At 34.4% G+C, this 25,042-nt stretch overlaps 2 protein-coding genes and 1 long non-coding RNA gene across 4 annotated transcripts in view; 1 reads left to right on the top strand and 2 right to left on the bottom strand.

Annotated features, from left to right (window-relative positions):
• Go (G protein alpha subunit Go) overlaps nucleotides 1–25,042 on the bottom strand; it is a gene marked incomplete at its 3' end in the record, with an annotated part of 40,628 nt that overhangs the window by 13,201 nt on the left and 2,385 nt on the right. Inside the window, 4 exon segments of one of the 2 annotated variants that reach the window (NM_001043451.1) lie at nucleotides 6,504–6,664; nucleotides 11,729–11,870; nucleotides 17,580–17,622; nucleotides 24,591–24,843. In NM_001043451.1, coding sequence (NP_001036916.1) covers nucleotides 6,504–6,664; nucleotides 11,729–11,870; nucleotides 17,580–17,622; nucleotides 24,591–24,708 — 464 coding nt within the window. In that variant the 5' untranslated portion in view covers nucleotides 24,709–24,843. 2 annotated transcript variants of the gene reach the window in all.
• On the top strand, nucleotides 1,226–6,106 carry LOC105842283 (probable cytochrome P450 49a1). The gene is made up of 7 exons (XM_038017659.2): nucleotides 1,226–2,016; nucleotides 2,100–2,216; nucleotides 3,018–3,094; nucleotides 3,185–3,659; nucleotides 4,618–4,696; nucleotides 4,831–5,157; nucleotides 5,684–6,106. The coding sequence occupies exons 1-7, from the start codon at nucleotides 1,676–1,678 to the stop codon at nucleotides 5,795–5,797; spliced, it is 1,530 nt and encodes a 509-aa protein (XP_037873587.2). The 5' UTR covers nucleotides 1,226–1,675; the 3' UTR covers nucleotides 5,798–6,106.
• On the bottom strand, nucleotides 16,300–17,562 carry LOC134200687 (uncharacterized). The gene is made up of 2 exons (XR_009975702.1): nucleotides 16,916–17,562; nucleotides 16,300–16,619 (listed from the first exon to the last, which is right to left on the bottom strand). It is a non-coding gene; the product is annotated as an uncharacterized LOC134200687 (long non-coding RNA).

A 25,042-nucleotide genomic window follows, 5' to 3' on the forward strand; every position in this document is an offset into this window, starting at 1 on the left:
TAAAAGCAATGACCATAGTTTTTGAACATAATACCATCATAATAATAATAAGAAATCTTGCGAAACATAATATATCTCTGAGTGATTACGATAAGATATAAACAGATCAACATACAAACATGAATAGTGTTTCTACAAAGAGCTCCTTATCCGTACTGCAAGAACTTCCGTTGTCTGGATTCGCGCATAAGGCTACTAATCTCTTATCCCAGTTTAATTAGGTACATAGTATTTATTCATAAGTATCATTTTACGATGTTATAATTCGAGATAAAACAGAAAAATGGGCCAAAGGAATGACAGAATGTTGTCCAAGATATGAAAATCGAAATAGAGAAGACAACAATGTAGATGACATCAAAAAAGTGGTAGGAACAACTTGGATGAGAAAAACACAGGATAGAACATTATGGAGAGCCTTTGGGAAGGCCTATGCTCTACAGCAAGACGATCAAGAAACCGGTGTAGAATAATAAAACTAGATAATAAGTGTACACTTACATATTTAAAAAATCGCGCTAGCGACCTAGTTATTAAATAAATAAATAAATAATTTCAATTAGATTTTTAATAAAGGCTATCTTAATCTTTTTACCATTTGATCGGTAAAGAAAACAAGAAAAACAAGTCAAATTATGTCATTCTTTGTTTTCCGATTTTGCAAGCGCTCATAAGTAGTTGGTAGTGCTATAAACCCCAATACGGTTCAACGGTGAAGTTGTCTCGTGTGAAATTTTACTTAATAGTAAATATGTTATTAATATTTGCTTTATGGGCTGCAATGTTTTATTTGACACACATTTTGACTATTTAACCATGACACACGTTTTAGCTTCTAGTGATATAATCGTTTGATTTGCGTGACAGTTCGTTTTTTAATAGCGAAATTAATTTGTTAACGTGATTGCGGAAGATGCGACACTGTACATAATACGTCGGCAGACCGGACGATCCAATCGGCACAGAGCACGGACGTGCCCTTCATCGGGGGGGAGTTTAGCAAGCGCACATGTATCACATTATCAATCGAGCAAATAATTCCGGAACATAAATTGTATGTATTGGATGGAAATAAAACTAATTTCGTAACGTATTACCATCGTTGGACAAATATTACAAGCGATAGTGTAACAACGAAACTCACGAGGCTCCTTATGTGTTACACGATACCCTAAGCATGACTTGCGTTTTGCTGTAAACAGTTTCTATAATTTACAAGTGCATGTTAAGTGGTGCTTGCACTGCACACTATACGAAACACATACGCTGTGTTATAATAGTAATGAAATATCAAACTACTGTGGCAGCAGCATTAGAGAGTTTTAGAAATTTTAGTGTCCTTTAGATATTTTTTTTACAGAAAACAGTCACTTCAGTATATAATTAAATATCATCATTATCAAAATTTACAATTACGATTAGTACAACAAATTATATCTGTAATAACATATCATATCTTACTATATTTTTCGTACATGAATAGCTAGTTCATAGCTGTTAAGCAGCTTACGTATACATTTTTTTTACGCATGCGTATAGTATTACTGCGTCAGGCTGGTCGACCGGCGCGGATTACGACACATCTGAAAACGTAACCAACAAACGCCCCCACTGTGTGACTACAACAACAAAACTAAACCTAGGGACTGAACACTCCATTGACGATCGATTCGCGATGGACAAAGCTCGGTGTTACACAGTCATGCCGGGACCAAGGCCCCTGCCTATTCTCGGCAACTCATGGAGGTTCGCATTAGGCTGGAAACCATGGAGAACGAAAAGGCTGGACTTGACGCTTTGGTGTTTACGATCGTTAGCCGGCGCGGGCGGTGCCGCTAAAGTGGCCAAACTATTCGGTCATCCCGATCTCGTTTTCCCTTTCTGCGCCGAAGAAACCGCGAGGATATACAGGAGGGAAGATGCGATGCCCCACAGAGCCGCAGCTCCATGTCTGAAGCACTACAAACAAGAGTTAAGGAAAGATTTCTTCGGAGACGAACCAGGACTTATTGGAATGTAAGTAGAATGAAATCGAAAAGATAATAAGTCTATTTAAACCAATTGTTATTTATATGATCAATTAATAAATTATTTAACAGTCACGGAGAACCGTGGTCAAGATTTCGGTCAAAAGTATCCAAAGCATTAATAGCTCCCGAAGCGGCACGTGCTGCTGTACCGGAGTTAGATTACGTCGCTAATGACTTTGTTATAAGGTAACAATCTAAATTTCCTTAATACGATTTTTAATTAATTTGATAATGTAATAATACTAAAAACTTATCGGGTGATTTTTGTGGTAAAAAGTTAATTTTAATGGCAATTGGTTAAACTGTTAATTTATTTTAATTATTAAATCTGTAGTAGATATAACTTTAGTTTTATATAGCTTAAAATTAAAACTGGACTATTTTAATAACTGTAACATCAAAAGTTGAAACTAATAAATGCAAAGTGTTCAATTGTTCGCTGTTTATCTAAAAATCTTATACGAGCATACCAGTCTACATTACAAGCTAATATTGATAGGATTGTAGGATTGACCTGTGAGCGAAGTCAATAATGTCCAACCACTAATAAAAGTATTGAGGATTCAGGGAAAGTTAAGTATCCAAAATGAGGTATCATCATAATATTGCTTTATGGACAAGGTATCGAAGAAGAAATAACATTTTCGGATTAATAAATAGCAAGACATTGTATTGTCATATAAGGTCCCCCCCTGGGATGTTATGTACATAGTTTGAATCTCCAATGATACGAATGTAAAATCTCGGTTTAATGACTACATCCCGTTTTTAACAACTACGTCTGCGCATTTGTTTTGAACCGACGATTAAATGACTCATTGCGGGAATCAACAAACCTCATTCAACGTAAGAGAATAACATTTTCTTTCGTTACATTTAAAATAACATTAGCATTCAATATTTGAATATTTGGATAGAGTATAGTAATGTATTTTGCGGTCATTAAAAAAAAACATCGAAACTTGACAGACGTTTACAATTTTTCAGATTAGAACATCTCCTTGATCTGAACAGGGAACTTCCAAAAGATTTCCTCACGGAGCTCTATAAATGGGCTCTCGAATGTAAGTGCCACTCGATAAGTGTTACTTAAAAATCATCTTCTTAACGAGTTTTAAAAGGTAAATTTTGACACTAATCTCGTTCTTTTTCAGCTGTGGGCGCGTGGGCTTTGGGCACACGATTAGGATGTTTAAACGATACCAAAACGGACGCTAAGGAAATGATAAAATGTATACATGGATTTTTTCACAGTGTACCCGAATTGGAGTTGTCCGCACCGTTATGGAGAATATATTCAACGCCCGCTTACAAAACCTATATCGAAGCACTGGACTCTTTCAGATTACTCTGTTTAAAAAGATTAACTGATAAAGGAGTCTGTGCTCAGGTGGCTAAAAATTGCGGTCAGAAAGTAGCCACAATCCTGGCTTTAGATTTAATGTTAGTTGGGGTGGACACAACAGCCGCCGCAGCTGCGAGCTCTTTATACTTATTAGCTAATGTACCTAGGGCACAGAGAGCGCTTCAAAAAGAACTAGACACGAATTTACCGAAAAATAGGATATTGAATGATAAAGACTTGGACAAACTTCCTTATCTGAAAGCTTGTATAAAAGAAGCGTTGCGGTAAGTTCTTATTATTAAATTTTTAATTCATTAATTTCATATAAGTAGCTATTTTAGTTGTATTTTTGTGAATCATTAATATCTTAAACGTACAAAGAACCATTTTAAAGCACAACGATTAATAATATTATACACTGCGAACAACGACAAACAGTTACAAAACAGCAACAACAAAAAAATGAGTCCTACATTGTAGAAAAATGATACGATGTATCGTCTTATTGTAACATAATCATTGATGGTCAGCGTTCGATTACATTTCTCAATGCACTCGTTTATTTCGTGCCGTGTCTGACTAATTGGAATGAATAATTTAATTCTCGTGATAAAATATATCGAAATGTCGTGTTATGTGTTCCATGTTATAAATCAGTGCCATTTCATTCGCCGAGAAATCTTGAGCACTTTACATTTATCAAACTGAAATCACTTATTTCAGGTACTGCGAATGGCCAAATGTAATGTGCCAGTGCCATTGACGTAATCACATGAATATTTTGTTACCTCACCATTACCTATATACAGTAAACGGAATAACTTGTTAATAAATATTTTATTTCGCATTATTAATCAATGTTATCTGTTATAATTATGTGCTGTCTGATGTTGTCCCACGAATTCGAATGAAAGAATATTTATTTTAATTATAATGCATTCGAAATGTATTAAATGAGTCGTCTATTATCAAAGGTGGCAATCTGTGCATTTGGACAAAAAAATGTTATTGATATGTCAATACAAATTGATTTGAATATAATCTTCTCCTTCAAAGAATACGGTTCAAAACCTGCAATAAATAAAGGTTAATACTTAACCTGTTATTTATCTAAGATGTCGTTCAGAAGAGTTTTGTGACTGCCAATGGAACACAAAGTCAATAATTCGTTTTTCTGATTTACCAATAATTGTCCAAAAGTCACATTGCCGGCTTTGATAATAGTCGACTTAAATGTTCTAGAATGAAACCGGTAATTTTGGGAAACGGACGATGCATTCAATCGGACACCACCATATCTGGCTACAAAGTTCCAAAAGGCGTAAGTTTTTCAACCTCAATATTAGCTAGTGAAGTAACTATAACTAAACCATACTTTAGTTAATATTGATTTGTGTTTTACTAGTGGTAGGGCCTCTTGTGAGTTGTTTTCACTAAACCTATACCTATTTCCAGACTCATATAGTGTTCCCGCACTATGTATTATCGAACGAAGAACGATATTTTCCGTCACCGCACGAATACGTGCCTGAACGTTGGTTACGAGAAAACGATATTGCCGGCAAAGATCAATATCCCATAAAAGCGATGAATCAATTCGATAAGAGGCATAGCTCGGACGAGATATCGAGAACATGCGATCGTACAGTAGTGTCGGACGTTTGTCGCAAGCAGAAGGAAATAGGGATACACCCGTTCGCGTCACTCCCCTTTGGATTTGGTCGACGGATGTGCGTCGGGAAGAGATTCGCCGAAGTCGAATTGCAACTTTTACTGGCCAGGGTAATCATTGATTTTTTATTATTATTTAGTAATACAAATTACGAGACATCTATATATTAATACGTGAAGCAAAAACTTTGTACCCCTTTTTACGAAAATTGCGCGGACGGAGGAGTATGAAATTTCCCACACTTATAGAGAATATAGAGGAGTGCAGAATGTAAATATTTTTTTAAATTATGCATAAAAAACATTTTAAATCAATAAAAAAAACATTACGCACACAACATCTATTTGACAAACACACACTTAAATACATGTATACTTTGTTTATTGTCAAACTTTTATTATTTAAAGTCTGGTCAAATTGAGAATAAATTAATATGTATTGTTTATCTTTAATATTATTTGTCTATAGTGTAGTCTTGGTGAAATCTGTGAATAAAGAAGTTTATGTCTTTGACAATAGAACTATAATAATGTTCAAATTTATAATTTAAATTAATTAAAGTCGAATTTCAACTACTGCGGGACCACTACTTATATCAAAATTACAAAAACATTCTAATGACTATTTCTATTTCAGATATTTCAAAAATATAACGTATTGTGGAGGCATCCTGAACTGACCTACAGCGTAACGCCCACATATATACCGAATGAATCTCTCAAATTTACATTGAACAAGAGAAATGAGTAGTATTCTTTTATTGATGTTTAACTTTTGGCCAGCTTAGTACATCTTTAGTTTCTAATCAAATTAAATGGGATAGTTGTTGCGCTGGGTTTCACTAGACAAAAATAATATAGCGAATAGAAGTAAAGTGATTAAATAAAATTGCCGAATTTCAACACGCATTACTGGAAAAATAGCAAACGAGTTAGAATTTTAAATTCGAACCACTGATACGAATGAGATTTGGGGTAGTTTTTAATGTACAACTCCTAATTGAACAATGTTTAAAAATATATAGTTGTAGGACCACGTGCCTGTTGTCATGACCACAAATTTACTGTACTTATAATTACGGTAACATTAAGGTATTAAATCAAATAACTTGCTTTTGGACCCAAATTTGAAAACGACCCACACTGCGATAAATATTAACTCAAATATGAACAGGTACCCTATTTCAAATAATCTGATCACACGCAATCTGATGCTAATACAACACTGGTGGTAGGACCTCTTGTGAGTTGCACGGGTAGGTAGATTAAGCAGTAATGCGTTTCGGTTTGAAGGATTGTGCAGCCGTTGTAACTATACTGAGACCTTAGAACTTATATCTCAAGGCGGGTGGGGCATTTACGTTGTAGATGTCTATGGGTAAGTAACCACTTAGCACCAGGTGGGCTGTGAGCTCGTCCACCCATCTAAGCTATAAAAAAAAACTTCAAGTACTCACTATTTAGCGGAGTCGTTGAGTTGGTACTCGTTGGAACGACCAAAGCACTCCTGAACGCCAGAGTCGGCCCAGAGCCTTTTCATCGCGGCGAGAAGCTCCTCACTGAACGGTTCCGTGTCCTCCATCCGTTGAATCACGTCGAACACCATCTTACCATCGCTCTGCAAATACCGCGTAGTGTTAAAAAGAAACCAATAGATTCTATACTAATCTATATCGACGCTTGAAAGGCAAACGTGACTAAGCGACAATAGCTACTTTGTACATAAATGATAGGCAATAACCATATTCGTGAATACCAAAATCTTTGTAACCCTTTTTACGAAAATTGCGCGGACGGAGGAATATAAAATTTCCCACACTTATCGAGAATATAGAGAAGGAGTGCAGCACAACGCAAATATTTAAAAAAAAAAAAAATCAATAAAGAAAACATTACACACTAATATATATTTGACACACATACGCATATATACGATTTTGTTTATTGGTAAAGTCTGTGGATAAGTTGAGAATAGGTTGAATATTGTTTGTCTTTATTAATATTTGTCTAAGTGTAGTCTTGGCGAAATCTGTGATTATAGAAGTATAAGAGTCTTTGACAATAGAATCATAATAGTGTACAATCTTATAATTTCAATTAATTATAGTCGAATTTCGACTACCGGAGGACCATTCGTAATATTAGAATAATGAATATTCGAATAAAGTTTTTTTTTTTAAATTGTAAATTACCCGTATGATCGATCATAAACCAAATGTCAAGGACGATTAAATTTATTTATAGAAAAACTTTCGTATTTTAATGTTATAAGGCAATTAACTTATAGATTTGTCCATGCAATAAAATTATCTATGTACCATGTATTAAATTCACAATGATTTTTTTTAGGTAATAAAATATACCATTTCTACACAGTTACTGTTACTACATTCGTATCCGATCGTACATTCGAATCTTCGAACAGAGCGAATATTCATTTTGAGTTTAGTGAACCGATATCTCAAAGGAGATGCGCTAATCGGATTAGCGAGTCGTTCAAACGTAGCTCGGAACTGTGTAAGCTTTCGTTACGCAATACAGAGATACTTGAATAACTGCATTCGTTCATACAATCACAATACAAGCAGTGCGATTATGGAATTCTCTCCCTCAACCTATTCGTGCTAGTTCCTCTCTAGAAGTTTTTACGAGTCAAATGAAGAAACATTTCCTGTCACTTTAATTGTATTTAAGTTATTGTTTTATGTATGTTTATTTATATGTATTTTTCATTTTATATTAGATTTTTTTTTTTTAAAGCTTAGTTTAAAAATCATGCTTTAATAGCTTTTATATTGTACACTATTCCCCTCTTATACATCGTATTTCACTCTGCTATTGGTTTGCTGGAAGAAAACTCATGAATGAGTTAAGCTCGCCTTTGTACATAGTATTTAGACATTCTTTAAATCTGTTTTTTTATTGTATTTTCTTTGTGTGTACAATAAGTATAAAAAAAATAATAAAAAAAATACATCATAATATTAAGTATACAACGCTCACTCAAATATCGTTTTGTATTAGATAAAATTATTAACTAGTTTTGAGCTCATTGTAAATTATCAATAATTATTATACATACATATAATATATATATTTGATATCAACAGGACAATGTCAAAAAATATTTAAAAAAGAAAAAATGGTTTAAAAAAACCAACAAAATACGCTATATATAGAAAATAAATTTAAAAAAATTTGAAAAAAAAAATAGTGTAAGTAAAAATGATTATTTTGGTAGTTTTTTTAACTATTATTTATTTTTCATTTTTTACTTGAATTTCAATTCTATCAATATATTTTTTTAAATATTGAATTGTCATCGGTCCTCAATAAGTATACCAAATTTCGAGTTGATCCGACGTTTTGAAGGGAGTCAAAATCATGTTCAAAGATTCCGTTACAAACATCCATACTAACGTACATACGTCTGAAGCTAATAAAAGCGTATTAATAAACAGTTCTTTTAATATAATATATAGTATGCTCTTGTTGGCTGCAGAGATTTTTATAATTGACGGGTGGTACGAGAAAGTGCGCATGCGCGAACCACCTCCCCACAGGCGACAAGAGGCCCGAAGAACACAACCATTCAAACAACCCCACCCGTATTTCCGAAGCTCGAGACCACCTATTTTTAAAACACAAATTGTATATATTCAGTTAACATTTTCTCAGTTGATTATATTCAAAACTCTTTTCCGTTGTTATTAATAATACATGTACATTGTTTTCATTCAACTTTATAGTTTGTAAGAGTTAGTTTTCCTCCCGATGAACGTAATTCGATCATATTTAGATTTATTACATTTTGTCTATATGTTTGTGGGATTAGTAAGAATGGGACGTATGAAGAGAGTGCGGAACGGAGCTTTAAGAAGTGAGTGAGACAAAACGGAAGGAAAAGGAAAAGAGAATGACAGACAGAATGACAGAGAATAGGAAGATGGCGAAGACGGTTAAATGAACAAGGCGTAAATTGAATTTTAATTATTATTTGGAACAGTGGAAGTTTTATTTTATGCACTGCGATCTCTATTCTACATGTTTATTTATTTATTTATTGCTTAGGTGGGTGGACGACCTCACAACCCATCTGGTGTTAATTGGTTGCCAGAGCCCATAGACATCTACAACGTAAATGCCGCCACCCACCTTGAGATATGAATTCTAAGGTCTCACAAGACGTCCTACCAACAGTAATTACGTAAATTATAATTATGCGGCTTTGATTTTTATTATACGACGTTATCCCTTCACCGTGGAAGTCAATAGTGACCATTTGTTAAGTACGTATTTCACTAGAAAAATTGGTACCCGTCTGCGGGATTCGAACACTAGTTCATCGCAAAATACGAAAGCACCGGATGTCTTATCCTTTAGGCCACGACGATTTCATGCACCGGAATAACAACAAAAAGAAGACTACATATTTCCTTAATATTTTTACTGTCAACATTTAAAGATCTTTAAAACTATTAAACAAAACAAGACAAACAGTTAACAGAGAAAATAATACCTATTTTGTCTTTACCTACTTATATGTATAATACAGACACCGTAGATAATTGACCTATTATTGAAATCATGTATTTAAACAAAGCGGACAACGTCATACAGCACACTTAGCCTTTGTACACGTGTTTTTAATCATTTTTTAAGTTAGACGCAAACACCACATTCGCGGCGTCCGTAAGTTATCGTACAGATATCACGTCTCCCAAAGATATAATAGGTACATGTATCGTTGAAGGGTTTTATTGAATGCGCCATTTGCTCGGTGAGTCACTCACCTAATATGCATAGGTCATTTGAACGAGGGCGGCAGGCACTAGACACTTTTAGTTTAAAGCCATTCTACCGACTACTTTTACCACATGTCATGTTATTTAATGTTATGTTAAACATCCACTGTTCGATGCGATTACCGATGGATTAAAAATATTGTTCACTTAAATGTTATCTCCATTCCGAGCTCCGAACAATTCTTCTACATCATTCAAACTATACACACATACATAAAGGTTATGTAAAGGAATATTTATTGCGAATTGTCGTGTGAAGAGGTCATCAAAATATTATACTATATTACACAATTTAAAGTACAATGCTCTGAAATCTCAAGAGCTAGTGACGCAATAATACATTAAACATGCGGACAAATTTATTTTTACGGTAAAGACATCTAATGTCAAAGGACAATAATAATTATTTGTGTGCGTCACAACCGGTGACAATGGATTTCATTACAATGTTTTGAGAGCATCCAGCTCTGTTGTGTAAGCAGTGACGTTTTGGAAATGATAATGAGATGCACCTCTACAGGTGGATGGATACAACGGAACAGTGATAAGCTATCGCGTCACATTCCGGGCTGGTTTGTTTAGTGTTCTGATAACGACGTGGGCATTGAAGGGTGTCTGTCGGCGCTTAAATAATTAACTACATGTAAAGAAAAATCTTTATCATTAAAAATTCTTTAGTTTAAAAAAAGGATTTTTCGTCAGTATCATTCAGTGAATCTGTCATTGAGTAAAGAGAGAGTTAAGTTTACTGTTTACTGTTTAATTTTTAATATTAATTTTAAAAGAGATTAAGGGCTTTAAATATTTGTTTTTTTTATTAGACATATAACAGAAAACGCAATGAAGACTTTTATTGTTTATTCATTCTGAAGTACTCTATATCATTATATACATATACGAGCGTTGAGACGTAAATTTATTGCGGTTCAACGGAGCGATATTGTCACGTGCACGAGAGCCGTGCAATAAACTTTTGTTCCATATGCAGCAAAGCTAGGAATATATCCGAGCGCTTTCGTGAATAAAGTATGCGTCGTATTGATCTCTCAACGAAGCACGTTCGTGGAAACGGATTATTGTTCCGGAAAACAAACGGATATTGGTTTTTAGGAAAAATTCTTGAAATAAGGACGAAACTAATAGTATGCTGTAAATATACTTTAAATACATATATGTATGTTAGAAACGAAAAATAACAAATGGTGGATATTTGAGACGGATATTAAAACTGTATAAACATCTAAGTCAAAATTTGGTGCTCGAAATTCAAGAAAACAATTGAATGAGATGAAAAATTGGATGCAGTTTCAAATGGTTATTTTAAGAACTATACAGCTAAATAGCTAGTCGCGCTATCCGGTTTCAAATATCCATCCTATATTTTATCATTTATAAAACTTATATGACCACTTTAGAATATAAAGTGCTTTTTAGAACATGAAATCCTTTTTGACTTTTCTCTTTTAAATATTAAGAAATTATACCTATAACTTATGTGTTCTACGGAAAATGTTAACCACAGATAAAAACTATGGCGTATAGTTTTAAATTAAATTTAAAATCTATATATATAAAAGTCAATTGCTTTTCATTAGTTTCGCTAAAACTCGAGAACGGCTCGACCGATTGGCTAATTTTGATCTTGAATTATTTGTGGAAGTCCAGAGAAGGTTTAAAAGGTAGATAAACATGAAAATGCTTAGAATTAAATATAAAATAACAATTTTGTTTTTTCTTTGATGTGTCCCACGTCGGACGGATTCCTTTTGTTTTTTTTTGAAGTTTATTTTATACAAAAGTTTATGTCTTTTATTTATCGATTGAGGCACTACGAAGTCTGCCGGGTCAGCTAGTTATGAATAAAAATTGATAATTACTTCTCGGTCTCTATTGCCATAGATGATGCCCAAGTTGGGCATGGCACGCAAGATGGCGACGAGCGACTGGATCGTATTGCTGTAGACCACGGGCCGGTACTGTTTGAAGTCTTCATTTGTGAATCCACTTTCATGGATAATTCTGTACAAAGAAAAAATCAAATTAATCTCCATATATTTATTTGTCATCGGAAGATAGAAGAAAACTTGTTTTCTGATACGGTTTAATCAACATGACTGAATTATGATCGATGATCACTTTAATCATGTTTTTGATTATCGATTATACACATTTATCATATCATTATTATATCATTACATTTAAATTTAATCCCAATAAACGTATTGATCTAAAATCGATTCTTAGACAATTTGTACTTGTTTCTTTACCATAAATATCTTTACGAATCATTTCAAAAAATTTTGATAGTATGAAGGATGACATATATTATTACATATATACCACAAACAATGAACTAGTATAGTAACTGGGACACAAAGATGAGACATTTTGAGTTCTTGTCCGCATCTTAAACACTGAAAGTTGTGATTTAATTTGAAATATTCATCGTAAACTGTTGTTATATTATTAACTAGAACCACCGTTCGTTAGGTAGTCACTAATGGTAGTCCTAAAGGCTTGGTAAAACAATTATTTTTGTGACGTGTTTCTCAACAATATTTTGTAGTAAAACAAAAGTGATGGTTCATAGATTTTCATAAGTGTCACATAAATAGCTTGTTTTTGATTGAGATACTCAAAGGAATTGTAATTTTGAAAAATACATACTGCTGCTTTCTGAACGGTTTTTTTTAAATATATACAAGCATTTGTGCAGAGTCGCAAATAAATACATTTTATGTACAATATATTTGACCTCCACCTCCTGTGCCATTGATAGATCCTTTATAGGTAAGTAAACATTTTTAATTGAAAACAAACCAACTTCATATTAGGCGTGAATTGCGAACAAGCTACTAAATGAAGCAAAACAGAGCCATCGATCACTCTCGTCTGATTCATAGTTCAATTGCACCGGTTGCTAATGTACACAATTCTACTTAGTCATTACTTCGGACTTGTTCTTGAACGAGAAACTTTAAAGATAAGCGCTTCATTTACTAACCACAATAAATGAGACATTGTTTTAAAGCGTAAATAAGTTGCAAACAAATATATTTCTCCGAGCAGAATGTAACAAAAGTAGTTATGACTTCTTTATAGTGTTCATGTAAAATTTACTATGTTTCATGTCTCCAGAAGAAAAAATCGGACACAATATTTTTTCTTATATGGGCATCTTATATATATTATTAAGGTAACTGAAACCTTTTTTTTTATTGCTTAGACGGGTGGACGAGCTCACAGCCCACCTGGTGTTAAGTGGTTACTGGAGCCCTTAGACATCCACAACGTAAATGCGCCACCCACCTTGAGATATAAGTTCTAAGGTCTCAAGTATAGTTACAACGGCTGCCCCACCCTTCAAACCGAAACGCATTACTGCTTCACGGCAGAAATAGGCAGGGCGGTGGTACCCACCCGCGCGGACTCACAAGAGGTCCTACCACCAGTAATTACGCAAATTATAATTTTGTAAGTTTACATGTAATTTTGTAATGTTAATTTGTAAATTACATGTAATTCTGTAACTTTTAAGTAGGGATAAAGTTTTTTTTTTTTTCATTATTTGACAGTATAACGATGTTTATATATAGACTTCCTTTGTTGTAAAAAGCTAAAGGTAAAGGATTGTTACCATACAAAATAAAAAACCATGACAACCTAACAATAGGCACGCCGTGGCATCATTCCTTTGTACGGGAAGTATCCGCATTGAAAAATTAATTATTTCAACGTTTTTGTGAATATACCTACTCTTCCACTTGACGACTATTTTATTGCGTGGCACAAAACAACAATTTCCGTCTAAAATATTTACCACTCATCACAAGTTTTACTCTTCTCATATATTTCTTTATAAATTATACTTTCAGTAAATCCCATCCAGGCACCCGTCAAAACTGCAATTTCAGTTCCTTTAAATCAAAACAAAAACATGCTAACGCAGTTTTATATTATTGAAATATCGATGTTGGGTAAGCCCCTACAGATTATTTTGACGTCAAGCATCTGGTGCAGTATAGATCTTTCGCATCCGGGACGCGATGTTACGTCATCATCGACATATTTGTGGAAATAACAGTTATTTGAATCGCCCTCGTTATTATTACAAACTTCTTACTACTTCAAATCAATAACATTGGTATAAATTTAAGACTTGTATTTAATGTATTGATGAATGTAATGATTAATTTTAACTCGAAGTTTCCTAGGTATTTTTAATATTTAAATTACAATTATTAACATGCATATATATGACAGCTGCTGCATACTGTTTTCCTTAAATGAAGCATTTGTTATATTTTTATGTACCTCTAATAAAATATCTTTAACATTTTTTTTACAGTCCTTGTAGGCAGATGAGCATACAACCCATCTGAAGGTGAGTGGTTACCGTCACTCATGGACGTTAACAATGCCAGGGGCAGAGCCAAGCCGCTGTCTACCGGAAAAAAGTGTAATATTTCGTGGTTATGTCTACAACCTTTTTCACTCACATAAAGTTCTGACCAATACGCCCGGTCATGACCTAAGGTCAGCCTACGTAGGTGTAGCGTTCGCTATCGCGGCCCGCACTGCTTTGAAACCCCTTCACCAGTTTTTAGGTACCCTCTTCACCGGTTTTTTAGGACCGGTGAAGAGGGTACCTCAAGCACCGGTCACCGTCTCGGCGAATAAATTAACTCATAGACACAGCCCACTGAGTTTCTCGCTGGATCTTCTCAGTGGGTCGCGTTTCCGATTAACAAAATAGGTATTATCACCATTTACTTTTTGCTTACAAAGGCAAACGGTTCTATAGCCCCACCTGATGAGATCATTAGGGCTGTGGTTAGTCATAGGTATTGTATACAAGCGTTCTAACTAGTTGAATTCAATTGTTTTCGATAGTAGGAATGAAATGAGCTGCAACGGTAACCGTGGAGCAGGAATATGGAGGATGAGAGGATGCCCGTAATCTAAAATATGATAAAATCATTGGTCATGGTAATCACGGATCATTACAAAGAAATTTTAAGGGAACGAGACGTACAATACAAAAGAAAAAACTAAAATATCTTTGTTGATCTAGAGATTTTAAATAATCTGCGAGACCCATATAATCCGAATTTTTGTCTTCTATTTGTCTCAAAAAACATACAATTCAAATAATAAGATAAGAAGATATTAAGATAACCAAAATATAATTTTAAAATAATGAAACATAACAAAAAACGTACAAGTCTGAGCCGAATTTGTGTTTAGAGCAACTAGAGTATCGACTTAAGAAATGAGAGCCATTAAGTGGATTCGGAGTAATTCTAATTCGAAGATTGCTTAAACATCATTTACTATTAAAAATATCCCGGTCATCGTTCTCGTCGAACCCGTCGCTTGCGACGAAGGGCTCGACGAGTAACTTAACCTACAGACACAGCCCACTGAGTTTCTCGCCGGATCTTCTCAATGGGTCGCGTTTTCGGTCCGGTGGTAGATTCTGCGAATCACGGCTCTTGCTAGGGTTAGTGTTAGCAACGTCGTCAGGTTTGAGCCCCGTGAGCTCACCTACTAGCTCGGGGAATCTAGAATAACCCCTCGAGGTTACTAGAATAGGTACGAAAACAAAATGTGAATCAAAATGACAATATGTTGTAATATTAACAGGTAATATTTACTGGTGGTAGGACCTGTTGTGAGTCCGCGCGGGTGGGTACCACCACCCTGCCCATTTCTGCCGTGAAGCAGTAATGCGTTTCGGTTTGAAGGGTGGGGCAGCCGTTGCAACTATACTGAGACCCTTAAAACTTATATCTCAAGGTGGGTGGCGCATTTATGTTGTAGATGTCTATGGGCTCCAGTAACCACTTAACACCAGGTGGGCTGTGAGCTCGTCCAACCATCTAAGCAATAAAAAAAAAAACAAAAAAAAGGTATTATCTTCGTGATGGTGCGACCCGAGGAATCGATACGTCGCGGCGTCGCTAATCCGTCATCGTACGACTTCGATCAACAATAGTAACTAGATAAAGGGATACGTACAAAATTAAAGCAAAAACTGTCCGCGTGAATATATACTTATATAGCTACATTCGTTTACTAACAAACGGAGAAAAAAGTTTTGAAACACTTTTACTTTCAAACTAATAACAACTATGGCACCTAGTAATAAAGTCACAAATCTCCAAAACATTATCTAATACTTACGATCATTCGTCACATAAAACGAGCAAAGCAATAAATTACTCCTGTCACTTACCAATAAAAAGACATATTTTAAACAACTTTTAATGTTAAATCAATCTTAAGGTGCAACAAATAAAGTAACTTTTCCCTTAATTGCTCTGAGAACTAACATCGTTTTGCTTTATTTATTTTTGCTTCTTGAAATACCGATTTCTATTTACTACAGGAGGTAAGGGAGTCGCGCTTAACACTAAAATAATTTATTAATGAATTAAAGTAAAAGTTTAGTTGTTTACTTTTTATTTTTTGGAAATGTATGTTTGTTAGTATCTATACATTACTTATTATTTTATTAGCGTTACGTTTTTGTGTAATATATATTTTTAAGTTTTCGCGACCAGTGCACATAATAAAACAACGTTGAAACGGTTTCAAGCGTGGTATTTTTATTACAATGTTTCGGCCACATTTCAGTAGCCGTGAGCACGGAAGGCAAAGATGTCCAGTGTCAATAAGCGGAGTTCTTAGCTGGCTTATAAAAGTCATCTCTTGTTTCTCTGGCGACAATCGAAATCCATTCTGCACACGTGATTGCTAGGAAAGCTAAAATAAAAATGGAAAGCTAAGTATCTAATGAGAGTCCAACAAACAGACACAAAAGCAGCATTAACCAATTTTAACCAACTAATTTTGAAGTGCTGCTAACAAATTTTAAAAAATTATTACAACACAAATCTACTCCATGCATTTACTGTTCTGTTAAGCAAAAGTTTGTCCATGTGTTGGCCGAGCCTTGGCCAACATTTGTAGCGGTGGTTAAAAATCGGTAATTTTGTTCAAAATTTAATATTATTTATAAGTTTAAAGCTTACAATATAGTTTATACTTCATGTACTTACCGAAAGTAAGATACTCCGGCCGTTAAATTGCTTTTTCGGGCCTTATTTTTGCAACTTTTGAATACACACTGCGGTATTGTGAGACGGGTTGACATTGGCTGTGTTTGAAGTGAACTAAACAAAATAAGAGCTCACATTTCAAGTGCGCTGTTATTTGACGAGACGGATTTTATGCACGACCCGAAATCTAGTTACTATTGTTGATCGAAGTCGTACGAATGTAAAAACGTTTGTCGACTAGTAGATAGAGGGATAGTGAGCAATCGTATTGTGTTAAATTGTAGATTATGTTATTGATATTGATTAAGTAGACGATAAATATTTCATATTTTTCGATAGCAGAATAAGTATATGTATTTAAAAAAACCTTAAATGATGTAATCTTTATTCTAAATCAAACGCGATTCTTGTTACGGTTAACAGTTTTCCTGTTTCTTTGTAGTTTAAATGCATACTTATTTTCTAATTATTAATCGTTACTCTTTCTTTTTTTTTATTGCCCTTGTAGGCAGACGAGTATACGGCCCACCTGATGGTGAGTGGTTACCGTCGCCCATGGACTTCAGCAATGCCAGGGGCAGAGCCAAGCCGCTGCCTACCGCTAAATATATATACCGATAAATACTCATAGATTTCGTAATTGCAATGTCACACGGTTACTTACTTCATCTGTTTGACTATAGTACTCTTGCCCGATTCGCCAGCACCTGAGAACAAAATTACAAAGTTTACTTAATCATATTTTTATAAATACAAAAAGTGACACTAAAAGTCCTGCCGAAAAATGAGCTTAGACATAATCAGCAAATATGAGAAATAAATAATTTATTTGTTTTAGTACAATATCGAATCGTTTTAGCGATTCAAAAACAAATATCTATAGACTTGATATAATAATATACGGATCCTGAAACTTAATCATACATCTTTTTTTATTTTTTATTACTAAGATGGGTGGACGAGCTCACAGCCCACCTGGTGTTAAGTGGTTACTGGAGCCCATAGACATCTACAACGTAAATGCGCCACCCACCTTGAGATATAGGTTCTAAGGTCTCAAGTATAGCTACAACGGCTGCCCCACCCTTCAAACCGAAACGCATTACTGCTTCACGGCAGAAATAAGCAGGGCGGTGGTACCTACCCGCGCGGACTCACAAGAGGTCCTACTACCAGTAACCTACCATCTATATCACGGTGTTGTCAAAACCATAATTTAATGTGTAAATTGAAAAATTAAATTACTTTCTTAAAAAACACAACTCAGATTAAAAGATGAGTTCCGTTGAAAGCATATATATATATACACGCCCAACCGCCGTAATAAAACACGCAATGATATAAAAAACATTTAATTACCTACCCGGCTAAATGTAAACTGTTTTAGTTCACATTATGCACGTCTCGTTCGTAGATTGAAAATAGCAACGAAAAATAAATGTAAGTTGCCTTGTGAAAGCTTCGATATACGGGCCGTCTGCAAGGTTGCTAAATAGGTACGAATATGACTGTAGTACTGCTCGGTTAGAGGGTTACGATTTAATTCGAGTTGCTTTTTTTGGGGAAAAATAACATTCGGTACTAGAGATGGGACAGGTAGCAAGCCCGCACGGTATCATGGCTATTTTTGCAAACAAGCCAATAGACGGTAGTCGTATAAATGAATTGAATTTTCAATCTTGTGTCTCAAGGTGATCAGTGTGCTTAGTGCGAGTTTTTTAACGTTCTCGATAGCGTTAAAGTTAACTCAAATTTGTATGCAGTTGGAATAGCGCCCCTAGCGGCAAACGTTCCAACTCCAAATAAATTTGAGTTAACTTTTACGCTATCGAGAACGTTAAATAACTCGCACTAAGCACACAGTGGCATTGACCCTATGAATAGTTATGGTCTCTGGTAACCATATCGACTAGAGGTCCGTTTGTTTATCTTCTATATATATAAAAACGAATTGCTGTTCGTTAGTCTCGCTAAAACTCGAGAACGGCTAAACCGATTTGGCTAATTTTGGTCTTGAATTATTTGTGGAAGTCGAGAGAAGGTCTAAAAGGTAGATAAATATGAAAATGCTCGGAATTAAATAAAAATAACAATTTGGTTTTCCCTTTGATGTGTCCCCCGTCTGACGGAATTCGTTTGTTTTAAGTTTATTTTGTACAAAAGTTTAAGCCTTATTTATCGTTTGAGGCAGTATGAAGTCTGCCGGGTCAGCTAGTAGTTAATAAAAAAAACCATTCAATATGGTATAGTAGCTTTATTGGAAATTCGATTGCAAACAGTTCCGTACAATCAATATTGTATTTACTTTAAGCACTAATTAACCGAAACAGCTGTTAAAATTTACTTTTCCAAAAGTGAGAAATTAAAATTATACATCTCGTTATAAGTATAATGTATCGCGTAGGCGTAGCGAAACGAACTATGTCAAATACAGGTTCCCAGTATCGTGACCCCACTTGTGTTTAATTGAATCACCAAGTGAGAATGCCCGATCCCCGACCTCCAGTGCTGATAGATATAATCACCTTAGACAACTGCACTCGATTGAAATACATTCTATCATTATCTTAAATTTCCGGTCTTCGTAAATAATAATATTGTTTTTTTTTTGCAGGACGCGCCAATTTAAAATGTTACATTTTATGTTTAGAAGAAACTAATAGAGTGAGTTATTATGGAACTAAATTATAAATGTCGTATACGGGATTCTGAATGTCACAACAACAAATTTGAAATTTACCAAAAGATATTAATTTTGGTATCTCGCCAAATTCTATACATAATAAGCGTTAGTTTGAGAACTTTATGAAACATTTGAATATTTTTTTGTTTTAAATTATTTTTTTCTGCTTAGATGGGTGGAAGAGCTCACAGACCACCTGGTGTTAAGTGTTTACTGGAGCCGATATCTACGGGCTATCTCAAATATTTTTATATAAAAAATATTTTTATATAAAAAAAAATCGGAATTATTTAGTAACTCCATTAACATTTTGGGATATGTTTTTTATCTTTATACTAACCCTTTAATGTTGTTCCATTTAAAATTTGTTACAAATACACGACGAAAGCAATATCAAGAATTATTTTCTGTATCAACAGTTTGATGGGTCTGTGCGCATCAGGTATTGAGCCGTTTTGCGCTATCATTCCGATAAGATCAGCCATTCAAACGACGGTGAACTGATAAAATATCTGCCAGTTACATCTGATAGTCCCTTCAACGTTAACCAAAGGTGACATCATAGTTACGAGCTATAGTACAATGTTTTTAAGAACATTTTTGACACAACTCTATTAATCGAAAACAAGGTTGTCGTGAGATTCATTCACAATAAACGACAAATCTTAAAGTAACAAATGAGACAGAAAATCGTTATATTACTTTAGTATTAAATCACGACTAGAATTTTTACATTAATCAGTACAGAGAAACTGGGAAAGTCGCCAGAGCTCGGTGATTTTAGATGAAGTTGACACAATTGTCCAATTTTCTTTTTGTTAGACATAAATGGACAGGTCGCGTCCTAGCTGGAGTTAGGAAGTTTAATCAAGCTAATAAAGGCTAAAATCGAAAGGTATTCCTCCATCCACTTTGATATATGAATCCCACAATTGTTTTAAAATGATAGGGGAGAACTTTGCTCTTTTTTTTCCTGCCTAAGCTATCACCTTGAGAGGCTATTTCAGCGTAACCTTAGCTAGTAGGCGAGCTCACGGGGCCCCAAACCGGAGTGATGCTAACACTGACCCCAGCAAGAGCAGTACTTCGCAGAATCTACAACCGGATCGGAAACGCGACCCGCTGAGAAGATCCGGCGAGAAACTCAGTGGGCTGTGTCTATGGATGAATTCGCTCGTCGAGCCCTTCGTCGCAAGCGACGGGCTCGACGTGGACGGTGACCGGTGCTTGAGGTACCTAAAAGCACCGTTAATGGATCGGGAACACCCTGCTCTTGTTCAGGGCATTGCGGTAGTAAAAGGAAATAACTGGATATTTTCAAAGTTATTTACCATAGAACACAACACTAAGAGAACTAAATTTTATCTTCAAAGGCGGAGAGATCAACGATTTCGTTACACAGACGAGAAATGTGGAATCGATAGCAGTTGTAAGAGCCTACCAGGAATCTGGATTTAAGACATTGCATCGGAATAACAGCTATCCCGCACTTCAGATCAGACCCTGTTTGCATGTTTATTTTGAGACAAATTTAGGTAGAACAACTAAAGCATGCGGTCTTATAACGCCCCAATATCACTCTCTTATTCTCTTATTTAGAGAGAATTTGAGAACTTGGAACATTAAGTATTATACAAGTATTACGTATTTGTAGTTGGAATTGAAGAAATAAATTAATAATTCTCAAATTGTATTCACCTTTTCATTGACAATTCCTATGTTTTTTTTTTTTCTATATTGATGTGATAGAAACTATAATTAAATAGCAAAATGAAACATACCTATGATATGTATAAGTCAAACTACAAGCAACGATGTTCATGGTCGGATTGGTACGCACCATGGCCACGACATCATGACGTGACAGATCAATTAACTTCGTAAGAATTACGAACGATATACCTTATTAGGTATATCGTATTATATCGTATAGCTTATTAGCTAGCATGTGTATTCTTTTAGATCACAAATATATTTATGGTTAAATATATTCAAATTATTGAATCAACTAAAAATCTTAATCACACGATTATTACTATCTACATGAGGGGTATCATAAAAATAAATTGTGTATCATTTATGAATAGGAAAAGACAAAACAGTTAAGTACCGCTTTTTTCCTGTTTCTTAGCCAATAATCTTTCTTTTCTTAATTTCATAACATTAAAGCCATTGACCAGGTTTCCTTTCAAAATAAACCGATCTAAAGAGAAAATATAAGCCGAAAACGAATCTAGACCTTGAGATGTCAGTTATTAAGGTCGAATTTCGAACATTGGGCGTACACTAGTTAAAATAATTATGTGAAAATTCTAATTCGACAAAAATGCGCTACATTTAATTTTTATATTATAGTAGGATGAAAGTGTTCATGGCCTACATGGTATTATGTATTTACCAAAAATCACAGACATAGAAAGTAATGCTGGCATTAAAATTAAGACATGAGGTCACAGACTCAATTTAATTGCATCTTTGCGATAACGCCCCCTTCTGGTCGCTGCAGGCCTAAACGGGGGCGGTAAAAGACCCAAAAAAAGGGGGGCATTGTGTAAAGGCTTGGGAGGCGATTTGTAATTTCATCTAGGACTCTTAGACACCGGCTGAGCTCTCACTATAGTGGTTTTTAAATAGGTGAAAAAATAGGAGTGCTAAAAAATTATTTAATCTCAAGGTGGGAAGTAGACAAAATAAGTTTGAGAGCCCCTGGCGTAAAGGATGATCCACCCATCAATCTGGAACACGACTGCTGCAACAGCAGAAATAGACATAATTACTTGAATCTAGATGTACACTACTTTCTAGGTTTCTACACAAAAAATCACCTCCAAATTCCTAGATCATTAATTAAGATAGAGTGAGTCACAATCTGTGACATTGTATAATAATCACTAAAAGTCAATGTTCTTGCGCATTTTTTCATAAATTTGTGTTTTTAAATTTATGAAGTTAGTCAAAAAGGTAGGTGAATCTGATTTACTGTATTTACATTTTCATATTTACTTGTGAATATTTAAATTTATGATAATTTTTAAGACAGCATTTTGAGCTTATGTAATTACTTATGCTAATGAACTGAGGAAAACCCAAATGATTCATATTAGGGTCATGACTAAGCATACAATTCTTATTATATTAATTTATGATTAATGACTATTTACATGGGAAAGGATTAAATATTTTGTTTATTATGTCAGCATATTCTCAGTTTTGTCTATGAACCATTCTTCGGAACAAAGGCAAAAGCATAGGTTTGATTACTATTTTATATTTAACAGTCAATTTAATATAGTAATTTATTTGTATTTTATAAGTCGTAGGCAAAACAAAACGGTTCTGTTGTATTTTTTGTTTGATACCTTTAGTGAGATCAATAAAAAAAATGCAAATACTTCTTGAAAGTGTCAGTGACTGACTACTTTTGAATTTTAACCATTGGGTAAACACTACTTGAACAAAATTTCTGTTTCATTTAAAACTAGATAGCTTTCTATTTAATCTATTTTTAAACATGGAGATAGCTTGTAGGCTATTTTAATAATTTTTGTTTTGCTATATGACAATATTTTTTCATATATTTGAAATGAGTTACATTGATTTTGCATTCATTTGGTTCTCTCATTATTGTTTAGATATATCTTTGAAAACAGTTTGCTGTGACACAACATTTTGGCTAATATACAAATAAACTCACTGATAGATTGAAATTTCAGATTTTGGTGACAAAAGGTTTGTTTTCATTTAATTTGTACTGATTATATGACTTTTCTAGATTTTTTGCTCGTCTTTTTAATAGTTTGTGGTAATAGTAGAACTCTTATATGTAATAGCTATATCTAATGTTAAATATATAGCAATTAATGAATTTAAATAGGCTTAAAGAATACAAAAACTGAAATACATAAAATAATACTACTACTATTACATCATTCTAGAGTAAAACTATTCATGAATGGATGTGAACCGAAGAGTATTGGCAAGGGTTCAAAATTTTGTCAACAGGTTAATGGAACCAGCCATGGTAAAATACAATTTTAAATTGTTGAATGTTTACAAAACATTTTAGTTGATAAGTTTTGAAAGTTCTACACTTTTAAAACTTATCTATGTTAGAGACATATTTACACACATAAATTGGTATTTATGTGTGTAAATATGTTTAGCATATAATACATGAGATGGTTCTCATGTTATTATATTGCTAATCTATACTAGTTACTTATTTTACCAAAATAAGCTTTGGTAAAAGACATACAGAAGAACAAAAAATATATTTAAGTACAATAAATTTCTTTTAGCGACAATACATTATTTTTATATCTATGAAGGAACATTTGGTGCTGATGGCCAATATGGGTATCCTAATGTGAGTTGATGGTGATGGTGAGGATGTATATGATTTATTAACATACAATAAATCTATCTTTTCTTTTTCGTCTTCTTAGTTCATTTGGATGATTTTGTTGAGAATATAAACAGTAGGTTAATTCAATGAAATTCAGTGAAAAATATCTTATTTTTGACCATCAAGTTCGTTTTCCAATCCATTTTAGAACTTAAAACACCGAGAATGATTTATTAAATGGGCATTGATAGCAACAAAATCATAACATATTGGCCTTTAACATAAAATACACATTTAAAGATAAATAAACGATTACTGGAGGAATGTAACATTAATTGTGCATGTATTTTGAAGAGATAATTATACTCTTGTATGCCTTTAAAATGATTTTGTTTCGTCCTGTTTAACAAAATAGAACTTTCGATTACACATAGAACTACACATGCACTGTAATATGGTGATTAGATTCATTATGAGAGAAAGTACTTAGAATTCATTACCGAACTACAGAAACTAGCACAGAAATAGTTAAAAGAGTTGAGCGGTAACGGGGCTATGAAAACGTCGTCGAAGTCTTTAAATTACGTTTAAAGGAACTACATGGGTGCGGCCAAATGTTGACATGAAACAACTGTAAAATACCATACCTAACAACAATAGCTTGATGTCTTTTGATGCCTGAATACCATTCTCTTTCAAGTTCTTATCGATCAATTTGCTTCGAGCAGCCGCTGCACGCTCTTCGGCCGACTGGGCGCACCCCATATCGGCAGTTCTCCCTATGCTATGGCCGCAGGCCGCCCCGACTCCCGAGCCGGGCGCGCTCTCACCGATCTCTCAGCATGCGCTCTACACGCGTCCTGTCGCTCCGGCACTACCGGAGCCACCCTACACGATATTAGCACCCAATACACGAACCTAACAGTACCACTTTTCACTGATCGTACAATCCGTATTATCACTTTCCTCCAACAAGTAGATGCACCGTAACAAATCTATCGATTTTAGAATGCTCCCGGCACAGAATACCCTTGACGGGAACGCGAACTTAAATTGATTTTACGAACTCGTTCAAATGCGAGATAATGGCGGCCGGATG

Source organism: Bombyx mori, chromosome 19, assembly GCF_030269925.1.
Source record: "Bombyx mori chromosome 19, ASM3026992v2".
NCBI lineage: Eukaryota > Metazoa > Arthropoda > Insecta > Lepidoptera > Bombycidae > Bombyx > Bombyx mori.

What these genes read in the sequence shown, in the direction of transcription:
- LOC105842283 (XM_038017659.2), top strand. Translation starts at nt 1,676, where the DNA reads ATGGACAAAGCTCGGTGTTACACAGTCATGCCGGGACCAAGGCCCCTG. An exon ending in CTATAAATGGGCTCTCGAAT is followed by an intron (nt 3,095 to 3,184) that starts GTAAGTGCCACT and finishes GTTCTTTTTCAG; the next exon opens with CTGTGGGCGCGTGGGCTTTG. An exon ending in GCTACAAAGTTCCAAAAGGC is followed by an intron (nt 4,697 to 4,830) that starts GTAAGTTTTTCA and finishes ACCTATTTCCAG; the next exon opens with ACTCATATAGTGTTCCCGCA.